The sequence below is a fragment of the Miniopterus natalensis genome, chromosome 4 (genome assembly GCF_054644295.1).
Source record: "Miniopterus natalensis isolate mMinNat1 chromosome 4, mMinNat1.hap1, whole genome shotgun sequence".
Lineage (NCBI taxonomy): Eukaryota > Metazoa > Chordata > Mammalia > Chiroptera > Miniopteridae > Miniopterus > Miniopterus natalensis.
Window position 1 is genome coordinate 97,137,425 of NC_142084.1, and position 27,567 is coordinate 97,164,991.

At 60.8% G+C, this 27,567-nt stretch overlaps 1 protein-coding gene across 3 annotated transcripts; it reads right to left on the minus strand.

The window, feature by feature from the left end:
• Positions 1-997: 997 nt before the first annotated feature.
• On the minus strand, positions 998-27,192 carry GRID2IP (Grid2 interacting protein). Of its 3 annotated transcripts, none has more exons than XM_087816120.1 (22): positions 26,779-27,192; positions 21,619-21,773; positions 14,109-14,357; positions 13,838-13,923; positions 12,348-12,417; positions 11,772-11,866; positions 11,331-11,511; positions 9,597-9,751; positions 8,465-8,611; positions 8,163-8,260; positions 7,901-8,018; positions 6,778-7,133; positions 6,014-6,433; positions 5,434-5,521; positions 4,618-4,695; positions 4,062-4,258; positions 3,606-3,761; positions 3,375-3,461; positions 2,386-2,515; positions 2,178-2,296; positions 1,340-1,504; positions 998-1,095 (listed from the first exon to the last, which is right to left on the minus strand). In XM_087816120.1, the coding sequence occupies exons 1-22, from the start codon at positions 27,190-27,192 to the stop codon at positions 1,024-1,026; spliced, it is 3,636 nt and encodes a 1,211-aa protein (XP_087672246.1). In that variant the 3' UTR covers positions 998-1,023. The 3 variants fall into 3 exon arrangements, with proteins under 3 accessions (XP_087672246.1, XP_087672247.1, XP_087672245.1); XM_087816121.1 differs by having other exon boundaries at positions 4,618-4,728; positions 8,163-8,263; XM_087816119.1 differs by having other exon boundaries at positions 8,465-8,614.
• Between the last annotated feature and the right edge of the window lie 375 nt (positions 27,193-27,567).

Consider the following 27,567-nt stretch of genomic DNA (forward strand, 5'->3'; position numbering starts at 1 on the left):
CAGGGACCATCACATACACACACCCCTCCCCAATCAGCCACCACATCTGGTTCATTTGCCACCTACACACCTCTGTTCTCTCCACCCCCCTTGGGGACCCCCGTCCCACTTCAAAGTGACCATTTCTCAACTGGACTGAAGTTAGTCCACTGAGTAAAAACCTCAACCCTGCCACCTAACACGGAGGGTCTTCCTCATGCAGTCTTTCACGGTTTCTCTCCCCTGCTTTCCCCCCACCCCACCCCACCCCACCCACCCCCCTTCTGGGCAGCAGCCAACTGCAGTTTCTTCCAGCTTCCAAGACCCAGGCTAGGTGCGCACTTGGCCAGGTGCCTGCCTGCCTTCTTCCAAGCAGCCCGAGGCCCTGCTGGGTGAGGGGCCTCCAGGCCTCATGCTGTCCTGTGGTGTGGTGTAGTGTAGTGTGACCAAGGGCCTCTGCCTCCTTCTCCAGGGTTCGGGGTCCACGAGGTCTGTGCTCTATGACGGCGTCCCCCCCCCCCCAGCCCGACGGAAGCAGGCTGAGGAAGGAGGTTCAGATGTCTTTCCTCAGAATCCAGTGCACCCTGACCAAACCGTGGAGGAATGGACAGCAGATGCCATCCCAGGGCCGTGGCCACCTCGCAATGCACCTGCTGGTCACAGCCCCCCACCCCTCCTTGGCGCAGCCAGGCCCAGGAGCAGTGGATGGTCCTCCTGGGAACACACCAGCCCCCATGGGCAGCCATGGTTCACCCTCCCTGGGAGTCCACGTTTGTTCTTGCCCCGCGCCCCTAGCACTCAGGGCTGGGGCTCCGCCTGGAGATGGGGGTCCGGCTGAACCTCACACCTTTGAGGTGGCTGAAGTTCAATGGCTGAGGTAGCTGGAGACACGGGCTCAGTGGGCACAGCAGCCCGAGGTCCCAGGTAGGAGGTGTGCGAAGGAGGTGTGGCCCAAACCTTGGTGGCATTCAGGCTGCCCTCTGGGGCCCAGCCTCCGGTGTTCCTCTCCACACCCAGGCTGAAGGGGGTGCTGGGCTGCTGCTGTCACCAGGCCAGGGGTGAAGCCATCCCGGAACTGCGCGCACCCTCCCCAGCCTGCAGGTCACTGAGCGCCCGCTGGGGAGGGAGGAATAGGTGGGGAGGGCTTGGTTAGTGGTTCTAGGAGCCCCCTGATACCCAGCTCCTGCCCTGCCTCATCTCACTACCCAGAGCCAGGGCGGAGATCTATCACCCCTCCCGGGTGGGGGGGTTTCTCACTGGAGGCGCTTTCTCAACAACCCACTTCACAGAAAACCCCGTTTCTTTGACCTCTGGCCCTGACCTCTCCTGAGGAGTCCCTTAAGCCTTCCACCCAGCTCACCTCGAACTTGCTCATGAACTCCGCAAAGATGCCAAAGAAGGCCTCCGAGGTGGTGGCTTTGGAATCCTCCCCGAAGAAGGCCAGTGCCTTGGCCAGCTCCTCCATGGCCTCTCGCTGCAGCCCATCCAGCGCCCGCAGCACCGGCTGCGCTGTCTCCAGGAATGACTGATGGGCCCCTGTTCAGGAAGCTGCCGACCTGCTGGGTGTCCCCAGTTCTCGGGCAGTGACCCCCGACAGCAGCCCAGCTGCCCCACTGCCATCTGCCCCAGACCCAGTGCTCAGCTGGGAACCATGCCCGGTTCAGAGGCTCCAGTCCTGCTGCCCACCCCCACCCCTGGCTCATCCTGAAACCTGCCATGTCCAGTCGGGCCTCGGGATTTTCCCTGGTTCCTCTCTGCAAGCAGCTCTCTCTTCTCTCCTGGCTCTGCTCAGGTGCCACCCCCCCTTCCCCAACCATTCACTTGGAGTAGCCCCTGACCCTCTCCACCCGACCCTTTCTGTCTTTTTCTATGCCATTTGTCACTATCTGTACTCAGTGGGGGTCTCCCCCAACTGCCTCTGACTGGCCAGGGTCTGGGCTCTCCTGGGACCAGGGTGCTGGAATAAGGCAGCAGCTTTAGGACAGTCAAAGGAGCTCCTTCCCGTGACACCCAGACTTGGCCTAAGTGCTTTTCTCCTACATGACCAGGATGGACTGTCTTCCACACCCCGACACATGGCAGCCTCTGCCCAGAACCTCTGTGGGGAGACAGGGTCTGCAGGGTCACCAGAGCCACAGCCAGCTCCACATAACCACTCAGGGCCTAATGTGCCACTGGGACAGGCTGCTTAAGGATACCGTCATGACAGCGGCGAACTTGTCCTCGCTGGAGGGGGACATGCTCTGGCAGGCAGCCTGTATCTCACGGATGGTGCAGTGGAGGTCATCCAGGTCACTGGTCAGAGCCCGCTGGTTCACTGTAGGGAAGGGGACAGAGCCTCGTGGGGCCACACTCCCAGCCCAGGACAGCACTGCCCCTGCCTCTCCATCCATCGGCCCAGCCTACCTTTGGCAGCCAGGGGCACGGTGGGCAGGTCCTGAGCGAAGCCCAGGAGTTCAGGGAAGTGCTGGCTCAGCGATTTGGCGAGGATGTGCAGGAAGGTGGACTTCCCGTCCACAGTCTTGGTGGAGTTCAGCTGCAAGTGACCCCCAACACGCATCCCCGTCAAGGACCCCATCAGACTCCCGATCACCTGGGACCAGGTGCTCTCAGCCCTGCTTCTCTCCAACTGCGCCTTCAGTTCCTGGCCCTCAACACTCACTGACTCCAAAGCTCGTAGCCTGACTGCTAGTGCTCCTTACTTGGAGGTCTCACCTGCTGGGATGCCACAGGCCTCCCTAGGAGTCTGGAGGTTCCCTGGCCCAGATCTTTGAGGTCCCTGGGAACCAGGCTTCCAGCTAGAGGAGGGTCCTAGGTTTCTCTGTCCTTGTGAGTTTGCCATTGTCAGCAGATGGAGCCCAAGCTTCTCTGACTCCAGGGGGATGGGGAACATCACTCATAGATCTTCCCTCTTATGGTTTTCTGGAAACATCTGTGACCCATCTGAGCCTCAGACATCCTAAATCATTTATATCTACAAATGGAGTCCTCCTCCTTTTAAAAAAAAAACACACAAAAAAAAACCAAAAGGCACCCCAGGGGAAAGTCTGGGTATTCGAGCTGTCCTTATTTCTGATCCTAGATCTTGGGGGTACGGGGAGGCAGCTGGACTGACAGTGATGGTGCTGTTGAGGGTACAGAGCCTGCCAGGTGGGCTCTCCCCTTCCTCCTGGAGCTCTTCCTCCCTGCTCCCAGCTACTCCTTGTGGAGGACTCCCCCCTCTCCCCAACCTTTGCTGCAGTCATATCCTGCCTGGCCTGCAGGCAGCCAGCTCTTCCTCCTGGGGGAAGGGCCCTCCTTGGTCCCTTGGTCCCGATGTTCCCTCCTCGGCTCTGCCACAGTTGGTTAGGCCTGGCCTCCCCAACCTGGATGGCAGAGCAGGGCTAGCTCCTCACCTCTGTCAGGAAGTTGATTTTGAAGCCCGTGGTCTTGTTGGTTTTGGGCTGTCCGTCGTTGAGATAGTTGCCCATGGCCAACACAAACTGTGGAAAGGAAGGTGGCAAAGCAGGTACTCACTCCACCCCTCACCTGGCCCTCAACCCCGGGCCATCAGGATGGACCCCCAGGATGGAAGCCCCAGGGGCCAGAGGAGCAGGTAGAGTGACCAGGGAGGGGTGTGCCCTGACCTCCAGGATCTTGGCGAGCTTCCGGCTGTTCTTGAGCTCGAGGGAGGCCTGGCGCAAGCACTCCAGGCTGCCCCGGATCTCTTCCGTCTTCTCCTGCAGGGTAGCCTGGAAGTGCAGGCTGCGCAGGCGGGTTTTGTATTCGGGAACCGAGAGCATCTGCCGGGAAGGCAGGGCCAGGATGCATTCATCCCGCCAGGGTGGCCAGGAGACCCCCTGCCGCACCGAGGCCTGGGGCGGGGTCCGCTGGCTGCCCGGGCCAGGTGCTCCCTTAGGAAACATACGCACGGCCTCTAGGGGGCACCCTGATCCCATCTGCTTTGGACCCCACGTGGAACCTGGCCATTAAAGGTGTAAATTGGGACTCAGAGGTGTGAGCGCGGGGGCGCACGTGGAGAGGGACCGACGCGGGCCCGGACATGGCGAGAGCCGGGTGGAGACGCTGGGCGGGCCCCGCACCTGCAGGACGAACTGGTCGGGCTCGCTGAGGCGGCCGGGCGCCTCGCGGAAGGCCTGGTAGCGCAGCTCCTCGTCGGCGTCGGGCGCGAAGAGCAGCAGCTGCGCCAGGTGCGCGGGCTCCAGGCGCCGGGGCTCCATGCTCATGAGCACCTGCCGCAGCTCCGCGGGGCTCAGCTTCAGGTGCGCCAGCAGGATGGCTGCGGGGGGAGGGGGGGCCGCCGGCTGAGCCCGGGCGCACCTGGGCTGCGGGGCGCACCTGGGGGGTGGGCGGGGCGGGACCGGGGCGGGGCGGGGCCCGCCCAGAGGTGGAGGGGGTCCCCTCTGCACCGATTAAAGCGCGTGGACCGGCTTCCCGAGGAGACAGACCCAGAACCGAGAGCGTTCCTCAGGGGAGGGGCCTGGAGGCGGGGCCAGAACTGGGGGCGCACCCAAGGGCCGCCGCACCTACCCCCGTGGGCTCTGGCGGGACGTGGGGCCTGGGCGGCGGGCAGGTGTGTCTGGGGGCGCGGGGCCTACACCTCACTCCCGCCCCCGCCCGGGGCTCCCCGGGCCTCACAGGTGTTGTAGGCCTTCTTGTGGGACAGGATCTCCACCACGTCCTTCTTTCTGAAGGGCTCGGGCCTGGGCACTGGCTCTGGAAGGGACACCGTTGGTTTCACGAGGGAGCCTGGGCTAAGGCTGCCGTCGGAGGGCCCGGGAGGGGTGTGGCCACCGCAACAGCCCAGATGCCCACTGACCGTGGCCTTGGCTGAATCAGCTCTGGGTGTCCAGGCCCCACTCAGGGACACTCAGCACGTGTGGCGCATGCCCCTCTCCCATCCGCTCTCCCCTGGCCGGCTGGGGCTGAGCTGGCTGGGTGAGGGGAACCCCCCACCCTGGACCCTGCAGATGCTTCGCCAACGGACAAGGGCCTCTCTCTTCCATCCCCGGACCCCTCTCCACACACAGACTCCCTGGCTGCCTGGAGCCCCACGCAACAGCTATAGGGAGCTGCCCGGAGAGGGTGCGGGGACAGGGACTCCGAGGGTGCTGTGGATGCCTCCTGTCCCCATTCTGGCTGTGGCCGAGCAGACCACCCAGCCTCTCTCTGGGCTTTCTGATCAGGAGCTTGTCAGTGTCACGGGATTAATTTGGAAATGACGGAGGAGAGTGTCTGGCATTTGGTCAGCATGCAATAAATGCTAGCTGTCAGCATCTCTGCTTTGAGGAGGGGAAACTGAGGCCCTGAGAAGTGAACTTGGGGACACAGTAAGGAAATGGACGTCAGTGCAGACCTTGGTGGTCTGAGCCCTGGGATGCCACAGAAAGCAGCCGGTGGGTTGCCACAGTGACCCCAGTGTGTGGGGTCTCTCGGGGCCCTCAGCCCACTCACTGGCAGGTTTCTGGGTGCCAAAGTGGAGCTCCAGGTCGAGGTATTTCACCATGTCACTGAGCTTGTCATAGTCAGAGTCCTCCCCGAGCTGCAAGGGAGGGGCAGGCTCTGAGGGAGGAGGAACCCTGGCAGCTGGGCCTCAGTGGATGAGGGAGCGCCCCCCAGGCCCTGGGAGAAACCCAGGGACAGCAGACTGTGGGAGAAGCCAAGTCACCCAGCTACCAGGAGGGAGCCAGCTCCTCTGCTGTGAAAACATTCACACCTGGAACACCCTCCATGCGGAGGCCAGCAGTGTGCCGGGGCAGGGGGCGAAGGAGGCAAGGGAGTGAAGGGGGTGAAGGGGCTGCAAAGGGGCTGCATCCACCCAGGGGGCTTTGATTCAGCCCAGGTGGTCTGGCCCTGATTTGAGGTGTCCTTTGCAGGGAGTGAGTCCACCAGAACTACCCTGGGTTCCTGATGCCAGGGGAACTGAACCAGGAAAATGCCAGGGGCTAGAAGCTGGACTGGGCCTTGTTCTCAGTGCCACTGCCCAGGCCACCCTCCCCTGGTGCAGGGCACCTTGGGGCCCCAGGTCACCTACCTGACCCCAGATGGTGCCTTCGGAGTTCTCCACCTGCTCCCACCGCAGGCGTTTGACGCTCATGTGGCTGGTTTCGCTGCGGCGGTGGCCCAGGCCCCGGGACAGCATGGGGGGTGCACAGGGCACAGGTGGGGGCAGGGGTGGCGGGGGTGGCGGAGGGACTGGGTGGCTGAGTTGGGTGAGGGGCTTGGCCAGAGTTTGGGTGGGACCCCGGGGACCGTCAGGGGCTCGGGAGCTGGGCTTGGGGTCGTGGAAGGGCAAGGGTGGCGGAGGGGGGGGGCTGAGCGGGGGCGGGGGGATGTGGTCAGAGATGGAGGAGTAGGTCAGGGAGCTGCCCTCCTCGCTGCTGCTGATGCACTCGCTCGCGCTGCTCCGCTCGTTGGTCACGAAGCTGCCCTGGTCATCCTCGTGGAAGCTCATCTGACGGGGACAGAACAAGGCGAGGAGAGGGCCAGGCTGGGCCCAGCGAGGGAAAGTGGGATAGCCTGGGCAGGGGATGGGATAGCCTAGGGACAGGGATAGGACAGGCTGGTGGGGTAGCCTAGGACGAGGAATGGGGTAGCCTGAGACGTGTATGGGGTAGCTTTGGGAAAGGGGATCACAGCTCAAGTCAAAGGGTGGATTAGCTCAAGCCAGGGAGAGGGGTAGCCTGGGACAGGTCCCCAGGGCAGCAGGCCTCTTGCAGGAGCTCAGGGACACCATCCCCTTAGAGATCCCCATGTCACACCCACTCCCTGGCCCTCCGCACCTGCCTGCACGCTCACCTCCTCATAGTCGTTCTCGGGGCTCAGGAAATCGTCCACCATGGTGACCCGGGGGCCCAGCTGCTCGCTCAGGGAGTCCAGGAAGCGGTCGGTGTCCCGGCTTCGCACTGGCCGGGAGAAGGTGAAGAGCTTCCTGCGGCTGGGCTGGCGGGCCAGGTCCGGGCTGGGGGGGCTGTCGGAGTGGATGGGCCCGGGGCCTGGCTGTGGGGAGGGCGCCCGGCTGCTGTCCAGGCTGGCGTAGGGGTGGGACTCGGAGCTGCTGGGGGAGGCCGGGCCCCCTGAGCACAGCGGGTAGTAGCAGGGGGAGGGCTGGAGTCGTTCGCTGGGCCAGGAGACGTTGGACAGGGTCCTGGGCCCTGGGGTGGGGGAGGGCAGGTGAGGACCCATTTTCAGTCAGTACCTGGCTTCTAGGTGCAGGCTGGAGGGTAGGGGCCCAGGGCAGGTTGGCCCTGTGTCCCTGGGCACCTTCCTTTCCCTCTCTGGACACGGTGCAGGAAAGCCAGGGTGACCCCGCTCCCCATGCTCTTCCCTGGGAGTGATCAAAGATTAGAGGTGGAGGCACTGCTTAGGCCCAGGACAGGTCAGACCCCAGCTCGTCTTGGAAGAGACATCAGGGGTCCCACGTGAGACCCGCTCAACACAACTCAGAGGGCCAAGGGGCCTTCTCCAGGCCCCAGACCAAGGGTCACAAGGCACCTCCCACACCCAGCAGGCCCTTGGCTCACAGGAGCATCGCCCAGGAGTCCTGCCTTCTGAACTTCATCGTGTGCGTCCTGTGAGTAACCATCTTTCCAGTTGTGCCATTCACAGGGCAAGGCACACACTTAAAAGTTTATCCAACTGCCACACGCTAACTGGGGGAGTCCTCTGGGGGCAGCCCTCTCCGTTTCTAGATCCACAGCAGGGGTGCGGATCAGAGAGGACACGGAGGGATGAGGGCAACCCTGACCTGGATAGCCCCTCACCGTGGAGGCTGCTGGGGTTCCCCAAAACTCATTCCCATGGCTGTGGATCAAAGAGGGGGCCCCAGGATTGTGCCTGGAGGTGGGACAACACCCAGCGAGCAGGGGAGGGGGACAGAGGCCAGTGCTGCCCTCAGGAACTGGGCTGGCTGCACCCCTACCTGCTGTGCCTGCCGGGCTGGGCACTGGGGGGGAGGCACGGGACCTGGACATGGACTCCCTCCTCCCTTTGAAGCTGCTGCTCAGCCTGGACTCCAGCTCCGCATAGACGGCTGACATCTGCAGGAAGAGGGGACAGGAGAGTCCAGCCGACCTCCCTGCCCCCATGCGGCCCCAACATGGTCTCAGAGGCCAGGCCTGGGTGGTCTGGGAAGTAAGGGTCAGCTCCCCACTGACACTGCCAGGAGGGCACCGAGGTCTCACCATCTTGGGGTTGGGGGTCTCAGGGAGGGACGTGCCATCGCCTGCCTGGCGCTCGCCTGGGATCAGAGGGAGAGGCATCTCGGAGCAGTCACTGGGACCTGCTGGGGATCAGGGAAGACAGAGTCAGGCACCAGCCCAGACCCAGCGGGGACCAAGGGGAGAGAGCCTGCTAGCCCAGCTGCCCCAGGAGGCCCCCCCTCCCCAGCCTGTTTCCAGGGACTTCGCACATTGCAGGTGGGAAAACCGAGCCTGGTCACACTCTTGCACCCTCTCCTGCTTTTGGGTCCGACCCAGGGCCTTACCGCAGCTGAGGCCAGCCTCCAGGCCCTGGGACCGCAGGCTGCGGCGGCACATGGAGGAGGCCCTCAGGGAGCTCCTCGGCTGGGGCTCGGGCACCGGCTCTGGCTCGGGCTCCAGCTCTGGCTCCAGGTCCAGCTCTGGCTCTGTCTCTGCTGTGGGACATGGAGGGGAGATGGGCCCTTGCCTCTTGGCCAGACAAGGAGCCACCACACAGGAAGGGTGAGGGCAGCAGCCAGCTATTCTGATCTGTGACCCCCGCCCCGCTTGGCTCTAGGACAGCTGTCAAGGGGAAGCCTGGGGTGAGAAACTGGTGCCAGGATCAGGAGCACGGGGTGGTGCTAGCTTGAGAATGGAGGCTGGGGGAGGGGGCCACAGCCCACCCCACAGGGCCTCTTCTCATGACAAGAGCCTAGGGCCCCACGATCCAAGGTCTCAACCCCCAGTCACTGCTGCCTACAGGGACTTCTGGTATGAAAAGCAAGGTTCCAGGTTTGGGCAGATGTGAGACATCTGTACCCCGAGGTTCTTGCTAAAGCCCTGGACCCTCCCCCTGCTAACTGTGGGTCCCTGGGACTGGGGACAGTGGGCACATGAGGGCCAGCACGTAGACCTGCGGGCTGGGACCAGCAGGTCTGAACACCTAGAACAAAGGCCCAGGGTTTCGATTCCCGTGGCCTAAGTGATGATGGGCATGGTTTCACAGGCACATGGGCACTGACAGGTGGCAGCAGCAAGGCCTGGCAGGCCCTTGTGTGTGTACGTGCCCAGCCAGGTATGACCCAGTTGCACACTCACAATCCAGGTCTGCCAACAGCAGCCACATGAACTTCTTGATCTGTGCCACACTTCTTGGAGTGCAAAGCACAGCCACCAAGGTCACCCCCATTCTGTGGGTGAGAAACCTGAGACCCTGGGCGGTTAGGTGGGGTGTCCAAGGTTGCATCTGCTCCTTCCTTCCCAGGAAGGCACATCATGGGGCCAAGCGTGGGACCAGGGGGGCGCTGGTCCTGTATCTGCATCGCACGTGGGCACATCTGTGTGTGGGGGGGCCCAGGTCCGCTGTAATACCTAGCAGGTGAGAACAGGTGTCTGGCTCTTCACCTGGCGGGCTGGGCAGGGGCAGGGGCTGCTCACCTGTCATGGCCGTGTAGCCCAGGAAGCATGCGATCTTCTCCTGGCAGAGCTCCTGCTCCTCGTAAGTCAGCAGCTGGTAGATGAACTGCCAAAGCACCTGCTTCGCAGGTGTGTCCAGCACGGGGTAGACATCGACGATGAGGGTGTCGATGTTCCTGGGGGAGGGTGCAGGGGCAAGGGCTTCACTACGCAGGGGCTCATCTTAGGGAGTGGGGTGGGGATGGATAAGGGGGGCACTACAGGCCACAGGCCTCAGGCTCATGCCCTGCCCCCCTTCCCACTGCCAGGACAGAGAGCTGGGCAGGAAGGCAGGCTCTGTGGACATGCTGCCTGGATTCAAATCCTGCCTCTGCCACTTACCAGCCAGTGACCTTTCTCAAGTTACTTAACTTCTCTGTGTCTCAGTTACTTCATCTGGAAAATGGGCATAAAAATAACACCTTCTGCACAGAGCACTGAGCTGTTGTGAAGATCGAGATGTATGGAGTGTAGTGGGAAAGCTGAGTCACTGTACCAGGGGTCATCGAATGATGGCTGAGGGCCCAAATCCGGCCTACCACCTGGTTTTGTGAAGAAAGTTTCATTGGAGCATGGTCGTGTCTGTTTGTTTATATATTGTCTATGTCTGTTTTAAGCTACAACAGCAGAGTTGAATAGTTTCCATGGAGACTGCATGGCCCCCAAAGCCTAAAATATTTACTATCCAGCCCTTCATAGAAAGAGTTTGCTGACCTCTGCATTACGTGGAAAAAATAAAACTGGATCCTCACACAACACCATGCATACAGAGGAACTCTAGGTGGATAGAAGGCCAAAGTGTGAAAGATAAAATTATAAAATTAATAGAAAAGAATGCAGGAGGCAGGGAAGCACTTCTAAAACAAAATTTCAAAGCCATGAGACCTGATATGCATTGATTTGATTACACAAAATCAAGGATATCTGTTCAAACAAGCACAACTAACTTGGAGACATTAACATTAGACATAACAGAAGCAATAACAGAAGTGCCAAATGGGAGAAGATAGTTACAATGTTCAAAATCAACAAGAAATCAGTGCCTAGAACAGTCAAGGAACTCCTGCAAAGCAACAAAAACAGAAAGCCCAATACAACAGAGGAACAAAGGGTCCGACTGTTCTAAAATTGAGTGTGGTGATAGTTGTATATATTTGCAAATATACTTAAAAACCAGTGCATGGGATTCACACTCAAATGGGAGAACCCATGGCATGTGACTTATGTCTCAATAAAACTTTAAACAAAAGAAGAAAAAAGATGAACAAGTGAGGAGCTGTGCACAGAACATGAGTTACCCTGCGGACTGAGGAGTGTGACCAAGGCAGGCTGATGCCCCTGAGGTGCAAAAAGAAAGATCCCAAACCAACCCCCGAAGGGCCTGGCCAGCGGCGAGTGGCCTCAGGCATCTGGCATCTTGAGGCCTTGCTGACACTGGAAGTACTGTCCCTGTGAGGGTCCCACCATCAACGCGGCAGGTGACCACTGTCTGCTTCACTTTACAGACAAGGCTGGGACTTGCCTGGGTCACATGGCTCGGAGGTCTCAGAGGCAGGGTTTGTTCTGGGGCAGCCCACCTGGCCCCCCCCCCCGGGGTCCCTGGTACCAGCTCATGCTTTCTTTGAGCCTCCCGCAGGCAGGGAGACCCGGGTGGTGAGTCTGGGCAGGACCTGGGGCCCACCCCGAGCAGACCCACCCGCACTCTGGCCTGGCCACCTGTGCTGGAAGAAGCTCTCAAGGGCCCGGCAGACCCCGTAGCGCTCGGGAGGTGTGAGCAGGTGCTCCAGCTGCTGGCTGAAAGTCCTCCCCTGCACGCGGATGCTGGACGGCAGGATCTCCGCCACCCACTGCAGTGAGGTGAGCGCCGAAGGGTTGGGGGAATCCAGAGAATCGGAGTCTGCAGGGCCACAGGCAAGAGAGGCACAGGTGACCCAGCATCCCCAGGCCAGGTGTGGTTTCCCTGGGACCTCCTGGCTGCTGGCAGCCTGCACAGGGAGGCACATCCGCAGCCCCCAAGATGGGGATAGAGAGAGAGCCCAGACGGACCCTGAGGAGGTCCCTCTGGGTTCCACAGCGCCACCTGGGGCAGGATCCTGCAGGTTAGGGGGGAAAGCAGAGTGGGCCCCCCTCAGGGTCTCTGTGGAGCGGGGGCCTTACCGCTGGGGAACGGGACGAGCCCCTCCTCTACCACCAGCGTGGGCATCGCACCACTGCCCTGCAGCATGGACACCACCTTGTCGTGGGAGCAGTTCCTGCCAAGCAGAGATGGCCCAGGAGGGCCTGGCCGGGTGAGCCCCATCCGCAGCCACCCGCCAGACCCCCCTGTCCTGCCCGCAGAGGCCACACAGCAAGTGCCCAGCTGGGCCACAGCCAGAGCCGGGGAGCTGCCTCTCCTGCTTGTTCATCTCTGCAGGACACTTCAAGCCCAGGGCTTGCAGGACACTTCTGGGCACAGAGGGGCTCGCACTCATGTTACCCCAGGCAGGGCTCCCCGTGAGGGGCAAGACTTTGAGCTGTGTCTGCTGCATGGAGCTGGGTGTTTTCTGGTTGGCAGGATGAACTGACGTCCTAGCGAGGGTGGGGGGATAGATTCCAGAGTTCCCATGGGACAGGGGACAGATCCCAGGGACCAATTGGTCAGAGGGGATCAGGACCATGACTTGGGGTCCCAAGAGGCAGAAGTCTTGGGGGACAGTTCACCACTAAGCTCTGGTGTCCCCAGTAGCCCCTGACCTCATGTCCAGTCCATTGAGGAACAGGATCCGGTCGCCCGACCTGAGGGACGCATTGTCAGCTGGACTCCCTGGAGGCAGGAAGAGAGGGACACTGGTCAACAGGCAGGGCCCACGCTGTTTCACATTTGAGAGACAGGACCGGGGGGGGGGGGGGAGCTAAATCTGGGCCAGCGGTACCCACATTAGACCCAGTGCCTCTGCTCTCAGCTGCTCTCAGCAGGGAGGGATTCTGGGCGGGGCCGGGGCGCTGTGGGGTGTGGGCTGCGGTCAGCCCTGAGTGGGCGAAGAGCTGGAACAGAGAGGAGCTTGAGAGCAGCATTTCTGCAGCATCTGCACCCCGGGGACCCTGCTCTAGACACCGTTCTCGGCCCTCATCCACAGGCCCACACTATAGGCGCCTTGTGCCTTTGTCACCCGAGGAAATGTGTGCGCCTGGGGCTGGTTTGGGCAGAGCAGCACACCTGGATTTTAACACGGCGACTAGGCCGAGTATGTCTGGCTACCCACGTGAGAGAGGCAGGGAGGTGAGGGTGGGGGGCGGCATGGTTGGAAGAGACACATCCAAAGAGGAGAGATTAATCATTTCCAGAGAAAGCTCCCTAGAGAGCAGCCTCGGACCCTTCCTGAACAAGGCTATGTCAATGACTTAGTGGTACAGAAATCTGGGAAGATCCAGGACACGTCAGTCGTCAGGGTTAGATCCCAGAATCATCCAGTGGCTGGAACACTGATGCAAAGGCACTGGGGCGCTTTCCTGGGAGTCAGGGGTGCCCATCTCACGGATGGGTGTGTCAGCGATGTGAGATGCAGGGGGTAGAGAGGACTCAGCCTCAGCCGGGCACCGATGGGGATGTGCCACCGAGAGCACCATGCTCAGGGGCTGGGAGGGGATGGGTGCGGGACAGAGCAGGTGACCCAGCCCTGTGGGTGGCTGCAGGGAGGGAGAGTTCCATTCCGCACTGCAATGGACAAGAGTGGGCTTCTTCCTCCCTCCCCCACCCCCGCACTCCTGCTCTGCCTTCTTCAAGATGTCCCCATTCCAGGGGCAAGAAGGGCAGGCTGGCGGGAGGAGCAGGGGGTCCTGACTGAGGGGCTGGGTGAGCGGCAGAGGCCCAGAAGCCTCTCCGCGCCTGGCCTGCCTGGCAAATGCCCCTTCACAGTGCATGTGGCGCTCGCGCAGGGGATGTTGTCTGCGGTGCGGTCGGGGCAGACACCAGCTCTGTCCCGGCTGTCTGTCCCCAAACGTCCCCCCGCCCTCCATGTGGACACAGGAAAGGTCTGGATGGAGATCTCGGTTCACTTGGCTCAGCGGTCACCCTGAACAGGGACGGTGTTCGCCCAGCTGGGCGGATGGATGACGGGGCTGGGCTGCCCTGGGACCCTCGGAGCGCACAGCCTGCCTGAGGTTGGTACCCGGCGGGGACGGGGTGCTGAGCAGCGGCCTCGTGGGTCCTTCCCTCCACCCCGGACAACTCGCCCACCCCTCACCAGGCAGGACAGACTCGATCCAGACAGGCCCGTGGCCGCGCAGCGTGAAGCCGAAGCTCTTGTTGCCCTTGTAGACTCGGACTGTCCTGGGGAGAGAGGCGGGGGGTGGGCAGCGTGCCCTGACCCGGGGAGGGCGGCTGGGGGACGCGGGGGGCGCCATGCCCCGTTCACCCAGCCACACCCCCGCCACGCCTCCCCCGCCCCTCTTCCCAGGTCTCCACCCGCGGCCCATCGGCCAGCCAGGGGGCGCCGCAGCCCCGCGGCCCGGTACCTGCGCGCGGCCCCGGAGCCCGCGCGGCCGCCCAGCAGCGAGGCGGCCTTGCGCGCGGGCGGCTCGTCCGGGCGGCGCGGGGCGGCGCTGGCGCGCGTGGACACCAGGAGGCGCTCCGGCCGCTCCTCGCTGCGGCTCCGGCGCAGCCGCTGCGCGCTCTGCGCCCGCCGGGCGCGGCACAGCTTGCCCAGCAGACCCTGCGACACCACCTCGTCGAAGCGCGCCCGGTGCTTCTTGGGGATGAAAATCCTGCGGGGAAAGCCGGCTGAGTCGGGGCGCGCCCCCAGGCCGTGCCCACAGTGCCCCGATCGCTGCAAGCCGTGGCCCAAAGGCGCCTTCTGGTAGGCGCCACCCTCGCCCCCACCCCATCTCCCCCTTGGTGTCCGAACGTGCGCTCCCCGGCCACACAGGGGCCACGGCATCAGGCTCGCTCCAGCTCGGACCGTCCTCCGTATTACTCTGGCCTCCGGAGGACCTCAGCGTCCCCAGAGCCATGGTCCCGTTCTCCCCCTGCCTCTATTTCCTCTCCTCTGGCCTCTCCCCTACTCCCCATTTCATGCCCTTGCACCTGCTGGGCAAGCCCCAGCCAGGGGTCCCACCACCCACCCTCTCCCGGCCTCACTCCAGGCATCTCGGCTGGAGAAAACTGAAGGTACAGTCCGGCCTGGTCAGACTTCCCCAGACCTTCACCACACTCCCAGTCCCGCTGCAGCTCCTCTGCTCAGAATGTTCCAGGACCAGGGCCTCCAGTCCTGCCTCTCTTTCCTCCACACTGCGGCCCCTGCCGATGCACCTCAGCTCCGTTGGCTAAACCAGCTTGCCCCTCACCTCCCAGCGCTGGCTTCCTCAGTCTAACCCTCCGTGTTGGAGGGAGTCCCTGGGCTGCAAAGCTGAAGGCACTGTGGTCCCTGCTCTCAGGGAGGCCACCTGGAAGTGGTGAGAAGCAGAGGAGAGGCTCTCATGACCCCTGCGGGGGGTCCACACCCTGGAATGTTCTGTTCCTGTTGACCGGGGGTCTCCTCTGTGACCCAGAAGCCCTCTGAGGGCTGGGTCTGTAGCTCAGCTTTGAGCCATAGTGACCAGCCAGGCTCCGCACATGGGAGGGACTCAGCAACTCAGTAAATAGGGTCGTGGCAGCTAACAGTGGTCCAGCCACACCTCTGAGTGATGGGCAGCAGTTACCACCCAGGTGGACTCCTTGGTCCAGAGCAGAGGATTCTGAGGGTCCGAAACTTTCCAGAGTTAACGACTGGGATGAAGCCCAGCCTCCGGGCCTCAGTACTGTGTCCAGGCTCTACTAAGGGCCCCGAAGTTCTGATTGTTAACAAGGCCACTCTGGCTGCATCCCATAGCTCCCTTCCCTGTTCTTTGTACCAGGAGCCAGCACCAAGGGCATGGTGGGGAGGGGGAAGGCGAGGGGAACGGTGGCCTTGCAGTCAGCTGAAATACAATCCCCCTGAGGTGGGCCAGTGGCCCCCACCCAGTTCCCTAGACCTCTGTGGGTAGGATTAATAAGGCCAGGTGGGCAGAACAGCTGCCTGCTGGGAGCGTGGATCCTTGGGAAGGAGTTCATTAGGACCCGACACTCCCCCTCCCCCTGTGAGCTCTGCTTCTGGATGTCCCAGGAGGCCAGAACGAATGACCTGCTAGACTCTGCCAGGAGCATTCTTGCCTGATCCCTGCTAACCACAGCAATTCCCCAAATCTAGAGCCTCAGCCTCATTCCCAGATGGTCACTCAAGGTCTCTGGAGCCTGACACCTCCATCTGCCTGGCCTGTGAATTCCCCACACCCTCCTGCACCCACATGCCTCATGCTCAGACAAAGGAGGGGGCAAGCTGGAAACTGTCCACCTTGCACTTTGGGCTTCCATCCCAGGCTCCAGAAGGCATCGGCCTCGGGTCCAGCCTGGGCAGGAGCCAGATGACCATCCCAGCTCTACCTTTAGCAGCAATTAGAAAGGACTCCGCCTGCCCCCCAGATGGGAACCAGGGTGAACTGCCAAGTGCATAGGTGGGGAAAGGTTGGGTGGCCCTTTCCCTGACTGGTGTCCTTGGGGCTGAGCTGGAGGCTAAGCCTGCCTGGCAGCCAGATGCCCTTCCTGGCTGTGTGTGCCCTGCATGCGGCTCAGGGTGGCCCAAGCACTCCCGCCCTGGGTCTGCTTTGAATCCAATCTCCTGCAGAGCCATACACAGTGGGGTCTCATGGGCCACTGTGGCCCATCACTGCCCCCTGACCCTGACGGCCTGGCTGTGGCTGCCCTAGGACTCTCAGGTTCCTGCTATGCTCACAGGCTTCTCTGAGGCCACACAATGAGCTGCACTCCGGCTGGTTCTGTTCTCTTTGCCTGGGGGTCAGGTCTAAATCCATCCTCAGGCTCCTCCCAGGGGCTGCCCTAGGACCCTCTCCCCCCGCATTCCCTGACCTGGCTCTCTCTCCAGTCCCCTGAGCCGGCCCAGTCCTAGGACGGAAAGCGGGCTTTTTAACCCCAGCCCTCAGTTCCCGACCCCCATCCCAACCCCTAGGGCTGTGCGCGGGTTCCAGGCGCCCAACGCGGGGAAACTGCTCCCTTGCACCCTTCCGGTTTATGGCCACCCTTCCCGGGCCCCAGGCAAGCACGGCGGGTGCCCACCAAGGGCGGGTAAGCCCTTCAGTGCCCCAGCCCCACCCCCTCTCGGGCTGGCCCCAGGCGGGCCCGCGGCGCCCAGGGCGCAGGGTTCCCGGCGGCGGGGGCGCGGTGGGGAAACTACCGAAAGTGCCGGGAGAAGCCCTGGTCCTTCCCCATCTGGAGCTGGTGACGGCGCAGCAGGTGCGGACGGCAGAGGGTAGCCGAGCCCGCGAGCGCAGCGAGGGCGCCGGGGCTCCTCGCTCCTCCGCGGGGCCAGCGCGCACCGCCCAGCGCTCGCGGCCGCTCCAGAGCCGCCGGGCCAGCGGCCTAGCCCCGCCCCCGCCCGGGTAGCCCCGCCCCGCCCGGGTAGCCCCGCCCCGCCCCTCGGGGGGACCCTTCAGCGAGCTCCCAGGGATCTGGGGCGCTGCGAGGCTGTCTCGCGGTCTCCTCTTGGCCCCCTCATTAGTCCCTCCCGAGCGCCTCGCCCCCGATCCCGTGCCCAAGAGCCGGGCCTCCCCCCACGGTGGCGAGTCCCCAGCACCCGCTGCAGTGAGAATGAACCTGGCAGTTCCCGGGAAGTCCCGACTGTCTCTCCTAGAGCACGGCAGGCTTTCCGGAGGGGGTGGCCACTGCGCTGGCCTCCAGGGCTCAGCAGGAGCCGAGGCCAGCAAGGGGAAGCCCTCGCTCCCCATGGGGGGCAAGCTGCACTCAGGGGAGACTGGAGAGGGAGCCTTGAATGCCCCTGCCAGCGGCTGAGACTGCACTCTGAGACCGGTGGAGGCCTTGGGAGGGTCTAAGGATTTAAGGGAAGGTGGAGGGACCCCAGACGTCTTGGTACCCTGGGGAGGGGGTGCTGGGAGGGGAACAGGGCAAGGTGTTGGGATGGAACAAGCGTCTAGATTCTAAAAACACAGGAAGGAAAGGGTATGAGACCTGGCGAGGGAGTGGAAGTGAGGTGAGTGGGTGGGGGGAGTAGAGGACCTCGCTGAGATGGGTGTGTCCTACTGGGGGGGGGGGAACCCTACATGGAGGAGAGAGAGATGACAGGAAATGGGGTCTGGGCCGTCCCTCTGGTGCTGCACCTGCCACTCCCTGGGAGTCCAAGCAGGATCCCATCCCAGGGACCCCACTGCATTGTCTTTTCTCACTGACTCTAGTGCTGACTGCAGGCCAGGAAGGGCTGGTAGATGCCTGGGGAGCCAGCCCAGAGCATCCTGGGGAGCAGCTCCTCTGGGGCACCCTCAACAGGGAACATCAGCACAGGGCCCTCTCCTCACCAGGAGACAGTCACCACCCAGATGGCTGGAACTGCAGAGGTAGGAAACCCCGAGGACTCTACCTCGGTCTCAGTCCTTAGGGGGTTATTCACACGGTCCTGCTTGCGCTGCGCTTCCTGCAGCCCGTCACGGGGAGGATGCTGTGGACCTGACAGTCTCTGGTAGACCCCATGCAGGCCATGTCGCCCAACACACCTCAGCCCCACATTCCTGACCCCAGCAAGGCTGCCACCCTGCGAGGAGCTCTCAGGGCAGCATTTCTCCCGGCAGCAGCAGGAAGCCAGAGCTGTGCCCTCCCCAAGCCCTGTCCCCAGCCCTGTCCAGAGAGAAATGTGAAAACCCTGGCTGTGAGCACAGCTCCCCGGCACCCACAGGGCCACAGTCGCCCCATCATGATGGAGCCACTGCCGGTTGATCTGTAGGAGCTGCAATGGCCCAGCATCCAGAACCAGGCCTGCCCTGAGGCCATGAACACTGTCCACTTTGCTGTGGGCAGAGGAGATGCCAGCAGGAGCAAATGCTCACGCTCAAATCCAGACAGAGCCAGCATGGCACACACCACCCTGGGGCCAGTGAAGACACTGGGAGGGGCCAGCAGCTGGCACATCTGGTCAGATGACTTGAGGAAGCATGGGGTGGCCAGGCCTCAGGCAACAGCTGGCCTCCCCCAAAGTGCCCTCCCCAGCGAGAGTGGGCCACCAGAGACAGATCACTCTAGGGCAGTAGTTCTCAACCGGGGTGATTTTGCTCCCCAGGAGGCATTTGGCATGGCCACTCAGCTAGTGAATGGACTTGGGGTTCAATTTGTCAGGATTCCAAATTCCAGCTTCCTCCACCGCCTCTGTTGCTCCCCCCTCCCCCACACCTGCCCCACCTCTCCTTCCACATTTCCAGAAACACAAGCAGACCCCTGAGCACACTTAGCTTTCCTGTTCCTTCCTCACCACGCCACACTTTCCAAACCGCCCGGCCTGTCCTAATTAGAAACCCATTTCATCACTCCATCAGGCTGGGATCCCTTTGGGGACAGACCCAAATTAGGCTCTGAGCCCCGGGATTAGCTGCTGCTGTGAAGGAAGATGAGCCCCTTTGCTGACATTGCTGCCACTGACCTGAATCTCCCCCTCACCGGTGCTGGCCCCGAGAACATTTTGTGACCACGGGCGTGTGTGCTGTCTATATGGTTGCCACGAGGCACGTGTGGCTACTAAGCATCTGAACTGTGGCTGGTAAGACTGGGAAGCTGGGTTTAACACTTTATCTAACACTCATTAAATTTAATTTTGAATAGTGACCCAGTGGCTAGTGGCTACTGTGCTGGATGGCCCAACCTCATGGTCCTGGCCTCCGTTTTGGCCCTGGGACCACCTCTTGGAGGCCACACAGTGATCTGAGTGGGTTTCTGCCTCTGTTGAGCACCGAACTGTGGGTGTAACACACACACACACACACACACAATCTTCACTTTGCTGCTCAACCTCTCATTTAAACCTCGCCCCTCACTGACGGGGGAGGGGAGGTCCCCAGGGCCACACTGTAGCTCTTCATGGCGCTTCATGGAACCATGTAGGATGGGTCACAGCCCAGCACTGTTGGGCACCCAGTGTTGGGTACCCGTAGGCCTGTGGGGCACTATCCTTACTTTGGTGCTCAGGAGTTTACCCCTGTGGCTAGATGTCTGGCCCTGTTGAACACCCCTTGGGGGCTGTCTTCCCACCTCCACAGGACACACTGCCAGACCCCACGGGTCACTGTCTGAGCTACAGACTGGCACCTGCTGCCTCCTCGGAGGAGCCTGCCCTGATTGCCTCTGACGCTTCAGCGCTGGGCTGTCTCCGCTGGCACCCAGCCCTCCGAATCAGAGGTAACCGGCTGTGACTCCTCCACGCCCCCCTGAGCTCTCTTGGGAACGTGCTGAGTGGGGATCACTGCATCCCTGGGCCACCAGGGCCTGGGTGGGGGTGGGGAGGTGGGGAGGTGGGGGTGGAGGCGGCTGAAGCCACACTGCCAGGGCAGCCCAGCTGGGCACCGCCCCTCCTCCAGCAGCCTCCCCAATTTTCCTGTCGCACTTGACTCGAGCTGACAGCAGAGGCTGCTGGTTCCTTCTCTCCGGCAGCGCCCCGGGGATGCTGCGGGACGGGCGTCCCCAGGCGGCCAGGGTTCCCGCCGCCAGGCTCTAAGTTGCGCGCTCAGGGGCACCTCCCCCACTGGGCGGCTGCGGGGAGGACGCGAGGGCGCGAGGGCTGGCCCGGGAGGCAGGGGGGGCCCGCAGCGGCGCGGGGACAGGAGCTGGGGCAGCACCGAAGGGAGGCGAGGGGGACCCCGAGGCCGCCTGCGGAGTCCCGGGGCTGGCGGTCCGGAGGCGCGCGCCAACTTCCCAGGGGCCCCGGCGGAGAGGGGAGGGGCGGGGTGGGCGGCCCGTCCAGCGCCGCCTCCGGGAGCCCTCCGCGCCTGCACAACCTCGCCACTGAGAATTCGGCTCCAGAAATAACTTTTTTTTCTCTCTCCGGATTCCCCAGCCGGGGGTAGGCCCCTAACTCACCCCAGGCAGCTCATGGTGGCCTCTCGGTGCCCTCTGCGCTCCGCTGCAGAGCCCAGATGCGGCGCCCGCGGGGTACGGGCGGGGGCGGGGCGGGGGCGATGGCCAACCGCGTCCCTGACGTTGGCCCGTCCCGCAGGAGGGGCAGGCTGGGGGGAACGGCAGCGAGGGGGGGCGGGCTGAGTCCGGGAAGGGGGAGGGTCGGGCGCAGGGGAGCCGTCGCAGGCTCCGGAGCTCGCGAGCGGGGTGGGCAGAGAGAGACCCGCAGGATCCGGGCAGGGAAGGCGGCGCTCAGGCCCAGGGGCCGATCAAAGCTGGGCAGGCAGGGCAGTGGCGTCCTGGCAGGAAAGGGGGGAGGGGCCCAGGCGATTCCCAGGGCCCCTCTCCAGGCGTGGACGCACCAGGAGATCCCCCCCGCCCCAGTAATAAACTTAGAGGATCCAAAGCTGAGCAGAAGAGCAGAAAGTGCACAGCTGGCTCGGTTCGCACACCCCTGCCTGCCACTCACTTGCTGTGTGACTTTGGGCCAGTCTCTTAACCTCTCTGAGCTCAGTCTGCCTTTGTGAAATGGGAATAATAATAGTGCTGGGGGATTCAGCCAGGGTTCCTCTAGGGTCCTGGTGAGGACCTGACAACAGCACTGGCATCCTCAAAGGGCAGAGAGTGCACCCTGCAGGATGGGGTGTCCGGACTCCACAGCCCTGGACTCCACATTGTGCCACTGTTCTGTCTGTACAGGACTAGGCCTGTCTTGGTGTCCTGTGGATTTCTGTGGTCTGGGTTTTGGGATAAAGCAAGGAGACTATGACTACAGACCAGGAGGTGGGTCCCTTCCATGCCTGTCGCAGCCTAGCCATTAGCAGCCCTTTCCTTCTCAGTCAAAGTGATGCCCTGGCATCTAGCAGAGCCACCGGGCACCCTTCTCAGGGTCACTGCCAAGCTTTGTCCTGGGGCTGAAGAGGTGTGGGGGTCCCGCTTGGGAGCAGGCCACGCAGCAGCAGCAGCAGTGTCTGGGATGGCAGTGGGACAGTGGCCACCCCTGAGCATGACATGCCCTGCCTGCCCATCCAGCCCAGACCCAGGTACCTGAGGTTGTCCAGGAGGGGCCCTCGGGCCTCACGAGGCAGGGCCAGGGTGAGCGCCCACACCAGGTCCTCTACCCGCTGCTCGGCTGCAAACTGCTTCAGGGCAGCGAACACCTGCTCTTTGGCAGTCGGCTGGTCCCCCAGGACTTCGTCCACCTGCAGGGAAGGGTCCCAGGAATGATCACAAGGGACCCAGGGCAGAATCACTCGCCCCTCCCTCCCTCCCTCCCTCCCTCCCTCCCTCCCTCCCTCCCTCCCTCCGGTCACCTCCCCAGGGTGGCTAGCAGGAGCAGCACTGCCTGAGCCTGGCTGGACTGGGAGCTCTTTTCTCAACTCCCTGCATTTGAAACCTCAACAGTCCTGCCACCTGAGCATGGCCAAGATCTTCTTTTTACATCTAAGGAAACTGAGGCTGGTAGAGGCCAAGGGAACTTGCGCAAGGTCATGGGGTCAGGACCAGGCCCAGAGACAGTCCTTCGACTGAATATTGTAAGGCTCAAAAGAACGAATACAAGAGCTTCCGCGCGCCAGGCACCCAGTAATTGCTAGTTGCTATTATTACACTACTACGCTCCCTTCCACTACATTGTTCACTGGGACCCCACCGAGAACATTCTGGCTCCACATAAAGCCCCGGAGTGCACCCTTAGCTAGGAATTCTGACTCCTTCGGTGCTCTCTCTGGACTTCTGTTTTCTTTGTCTTTGTGTACAAACCAGCTGGTGCCAATCTACTCAGAGGAATCAGTGCGCCCGGTGGAAATGGGCATGTGGACATCCATTGGGAGATATTTGTAGTTTTTTGGCTGCTCAGGCAAGAAAGGAGGAAAACCCCAAATTAGGTGGGAGGCAAGACCCTGGTGGTTACATCGCAGCTCTAGCCATTAGGAGGCTCTTGGCCAGGGCTTTGGCTCTTAAAGGAATGACACAGAGATGGGGGACAGCAGAGCTGGTTCCGGGCAGTGGCAGAGCCCCACAGGACATCCTGAGCAGACTCTTCCTGAAGGATGCTTTAGGACAGCTGTGCCGGGGTTGCCCACCTTTTCCTGGTTCTAAGCCCGGGTCTCCAGCGCTGATTCAATGGACATCTGCTTTCCTGCCTCAGTTATCGGAGTTGGCACATGTGCTGTTTGGCAGCCAGGTTCACTCCCTACTCTGCAATGTTGGGCATCATTGGTTCTGGAGTATTTGGGTGACTGTGTGAATTTGACCAGAAGGTGTTCATATTGTTACAGCCACTGAGTTATGTACGTGGCTGGTAAGAAATATGACCAAATAAGACTAAAAGTCCTCTTTCAAGAACTACTAAATTTAGTGAGGAGGAAGTGACAAGGATACCTGTGTCATGGGTTCATTGGCAATGATTTTTCTTTCTTGGCAGAAAAGAAAACAACCATGCATCTTGCAGTTGGTGGTGTTTTACATTTGACACAATGGGGTACTGTTTGACCACCGAGGATGCTGCTGTCAGTCTTTATTAAAATCCTGAAATGCGGAATGACAGCTAAAGGGTGCAGGGTTTCTTTTGGGGGTGATTAGAATTGACTATGGTGATGGTGGTGCAACTCTATTGACTAAAATTGACTATGGTGATGGTGGTGCAACTCTATGAATATCCTAAAAACCATTTAATTGTACACTTTCGGTGATGAAATTGTATGGTAAGTGAATTATATCTCAGTAAAGCTGTTATAAGAGACATGGAAACACATGATAAACAGGCAAGTGAACAAAGCAGGATGTCGACTGGAACACACATCATTGCATTTTTATTATATATGATCACACATTTGTGCCATGGAAATATGCACTGTTTTACAGTGATTCGGATTTTTAAATAATTGAATGGTTCCCATGTTTTGAACAGTGAGCTTATATGACACCTAGTCAGGAAAAGAAATACATGTAACCATTCCTTTTCTCCCCTTTTCCAGTGTGTTAAAAATTCTTACAAAATAAAATTTCCCTTTTTTGTCATTTTTATGTGTATAATCCGGCATTAAGTACATGTCACTGTTGTGTAACCATGACCACTATGTTGTCCCAGAACTTTTTTTTTTTTATCCTCACTTGAGGATATTCTTTCCATTGCTTTTTCAGAGAGAGGGGAAGGGGGGGAGAGAGAGAGAAATAAACATCGGTGTGAGAGAGGCACATCGACTGGTTGCCTCCTGCTCTCACGCCGGCTGGGGCCCGGGGATGGAGCCTGCAGCCAAGGTACATGCCCTTGGCTGGATTTGAACTGGGACCCTTCAATCCACAGGCTGACACTCTAACCACTGAGCAAACTGGCTAGGGTGTCCAGGAACTTCTTCATCCCCCCATATGGAAACCCACAAAGCAATCACTCCCCATCCCTTTCTTCCCTGGCCCCTGGCAACCACGAGTCTACTTTGCTGCCTCTATGGTTTTGCCTAGACCGGATATAGGAATCATGCAAAACGAGGGCTTTTGTGTCTGGCATGGTTCCTTTTTTTAAATGTTTTATTTTAAATATGTTTTTATTGATTTCAGAGAAGGGAAGGGAGAGGGAGAGAGAGAGAGAAACATCAATGATGAGAGAATCGTCATCAATCGGCTGCCTCCTGCTCGCCCCCTACTGGGGGTCAAGCCCACAACCCCGGCATGTGCCCTGACCAGGAATGGAGCTGTGACCTCTTGGATCCTAGGTTGATGCTCAACCCCTGAGCCATGCCGGCTGGGCATGTTGGGGTTTTGAAACCGAAGTCAGCTGCAGCCTCGATTCAAAGGAGACCACAGCTGGGCTGCCTGGGAAGATGCTTTATGTAAGAAAGAGCAAAAAATAGTTGCTCCCTCCCGGGGCCTGTGCCACAGTGCGGTTTTGGTGTCAGCTATTATCCAGACGCTCTCAACCTACATCTAAGCATGAGACACCATCACGGGACACTAATGGATTTTCTATTAAATGTCAGGTTCTTCAAGGAGGAAAAACTGGGACAGGGAGAGTGTGGCGAGAACCTGCGAGCCAATTGTTGAAAACCGATGGGGGGCTCCACAGACGCCCTTGATCTTCCTGAGGCAGTCTTTTTTGGGATTTGTTCTCAGCTTTCAGAGGTGCTTGGTGAGCTCTAACCAGAATCCACTACTTCCTATGCCCCTTTGCCAGAAAACACACTGCAGCTGGCCTGGGCAGCCAGTCGGACTCCACGCTCTGCTGGTGACCACACAGGCCCTTCCTCCTGGTTGAGTCTGCCTGTCCACCCTGCCCTTCTGGGGGCTCTAATTATGCCCCTTTCTGACTGTCCAGGGATTGGCTGGAGTCTGGGACAGGCCTTTGGTTCTATAGCTGGCCATCTGGGATTATAGCAGACATTACTCATTGCTACAGTTTGAATGTGTCTGCCCGCCAAAATTCATATGTTGAGCCCAGCCGGCGTGGTTCAGCAGTTGAGCATCGACCTGGTGTCCAGGAGATTGGTCAGATTTCTGGTCAGGGCACATGCCCGGGTTGTGGGCTTGATCCCCAGCAGGGGCCATGCAGGAGGCAGCCGATCAATGACGATTCTCTCATCATTGAGGTTTTTCTCTCTCTCCTCCTTCCTTCCTCTCTCTGAAGTCAATAAAGATATATTAAAAAAAAAAAAGTCATATGTTGAACCCTGGCTGATGTGGCTCAGTTGGTTGGGTGTTGTCCTGTACACTGAAAGGTTGCCAGTTTGATTCCCTGTCAGGGCACATGCCTGGGTTTTGTGTTCCACCCCCAGGAGGGGGCATGCAGGAGGCAGCCAATAGATGTTTCCCTCTCACATTGATGTTTCTCTCTCTTGCTCCCTCTCCCTTCCTCTGTCTCTAAAATCAATTAAAAAATCATTAAAAATTTTTTATATGTTGAAAACCTAATGTCTAATGTGATAGTATTAGGAAGTGGGGCCTTTGGGAGGAGATTAGGTCCTGAGGATGGGGCCTTCGTGAATGGGATTAGTGCACTTATGAAAGAGACCCCAGAGAGCTCCCTAGTGCCTTCCATCACATGAGGACACCACGTGAAGTCTGCAGCCCAGAAGAGGGAACTCGCTCCACCATACTGGCACCCTGATCTCAGACTTCCATCCTCCAGAACTGTGGGAAATAAATTCCTGTTGTTTATAAGCCACCTGGTCTTTGGTATTTTGTTATAGCAGCCCGAGTGGACTAAGACACTGTGTTAGTCATACAGGCAATAGGAAGCACTGCTACACACCTGTGGATGAAAGTCTCAGATATAACGTTTAGCACAAGAAGCCCAACACCAAAGGGTACCTATTGCATAACTCCATTTATATGAAGTTCACTGATGCAAAATCATCTATAAGGATGGAGTCAGAATGGCAGCTACCTCTTGACAGGGTGGAGAGACAAGGAGAGGGGTGCATAGGAATCTTCTGGGGTGAGGGAATCATGCTATATTCTATTTTTTAATTTTAATTTTAATTTTTTTTAGAGAGGGAGGACGAGTGAGAGTGAGACAGAAACACTGATGAAAGAGAAACATCAGCATGGACCAGCTGCCCCCTGCACGGCCCCAACTGGGGATCAAGCCCACAACCCGGGCATGTGCCCTGACTCAGAATCAAACCCATGACCTCTTCAGGCATGGGTCGATGCTCAACCCCTGAGCGACACCGGCCGGGACGTTCGATACTCTACATTGTATTATCTGTTAGTCTACATTTTGATCAGGGTGGTGGTAACAAGGGTGTATTTACATATAAAATTTACTGAGCTGTACACTTAATGCACTTTACTGTATACCTGCATCCCCTGTATAGCTCAATAAAAAAGAAAAGCAACCCCCCAGATCAAGCGAGCGCAACTACATGAAAATTAGGTGCAGACCTTGAAGCTCGGGCGTCATTCTACTTCTGAGAGATCTGTCCCTAGCAGAGTCGTCAGCTCCAGGTTGTGGGAGCCTCAAGCTCCAGGCCCACTTTCAGCCCCTACGTGCCCCGCCCACACGCACAGAGCCCCGCCCACAACGCATCGAGCCCCGCCCACACGCCCGAGCCCCGCCCACAAAGCACCGAGGCCCGCCAACAACGCGCCGAGTCCCCCCACAACATGCGGAGCCCCCGCCCACAACGCGCCGAGTCCCCGCCCACACGCACAGAGCCCCGCCCACAACGCGCCAAAGCCCCGCCCACACACCGTGCCCCCGCCCCCTACCTTGCGGCTGAACTCCAGGGCCTTGCGCCTGCGCTCTCGGTGTACGGCGTCGGGGCGCACGCGGCCCGCCAGGCGCAGCAGCTCCCGGCCCAGGGCGAGGCCGCGGCCCGGGCGCTGGGGCCGCAGGGCTGTGGTCGGGGGCGCGGAGCCCGGTCCCGCGCCGGGGCCGCCGGCGGGGCCGGGGAGCACGCCGAGGCTGGGCGGCACGCGCGGGCAGCGCCGGGCCAGGCGCACGAGGCGCTCGCGGCTCAGGCCGCCCACCGCCAGCCCCTCCACCTCCAGGATCTGGTCCCCGGGCCGCAGTCCCCCGGCGTGCGCGCTGCTCCCTTCGGCCACCTCCAGGACGAAGCAGGGGCCGGAGCCGCCCAGCCGGAAGCCGAAGTCCTCGGGCCAGCCCTGGTTGGTGGCCGGCATGGCAGCGGGGGCCGTGCGGCTGGAGAGGGAGAGACAGCACCGGGGACTTCCTGGGGTCCTGCCCGCGTCCAGGCTCCGGACGGGGCCGGCTGGGCCATCCCAGGGCTCCGGGTCCCGGGATACTGAGCGCCGCAGCCCGCCCACCCTCCCGCGCACCCGCCAGGGGCACTCGCCTTGCTCGCTGGTGACGGCAATGCCTGCAGACGGCGCGCGGTGCAGGTGCCGCGGCCCGCGGACGGAGCGCGGTGCAGGTGCGGGGACCCGCGGACGGAGCGCGGTGCAGGTGCGGAGGCCCGCGGACGGCGCGCGGTGCAGGTGCGGGGACCCGCGGACCGAGCGCGGTGCAGGTGCGGCGGCCCCCGGACGGCGCGCGGT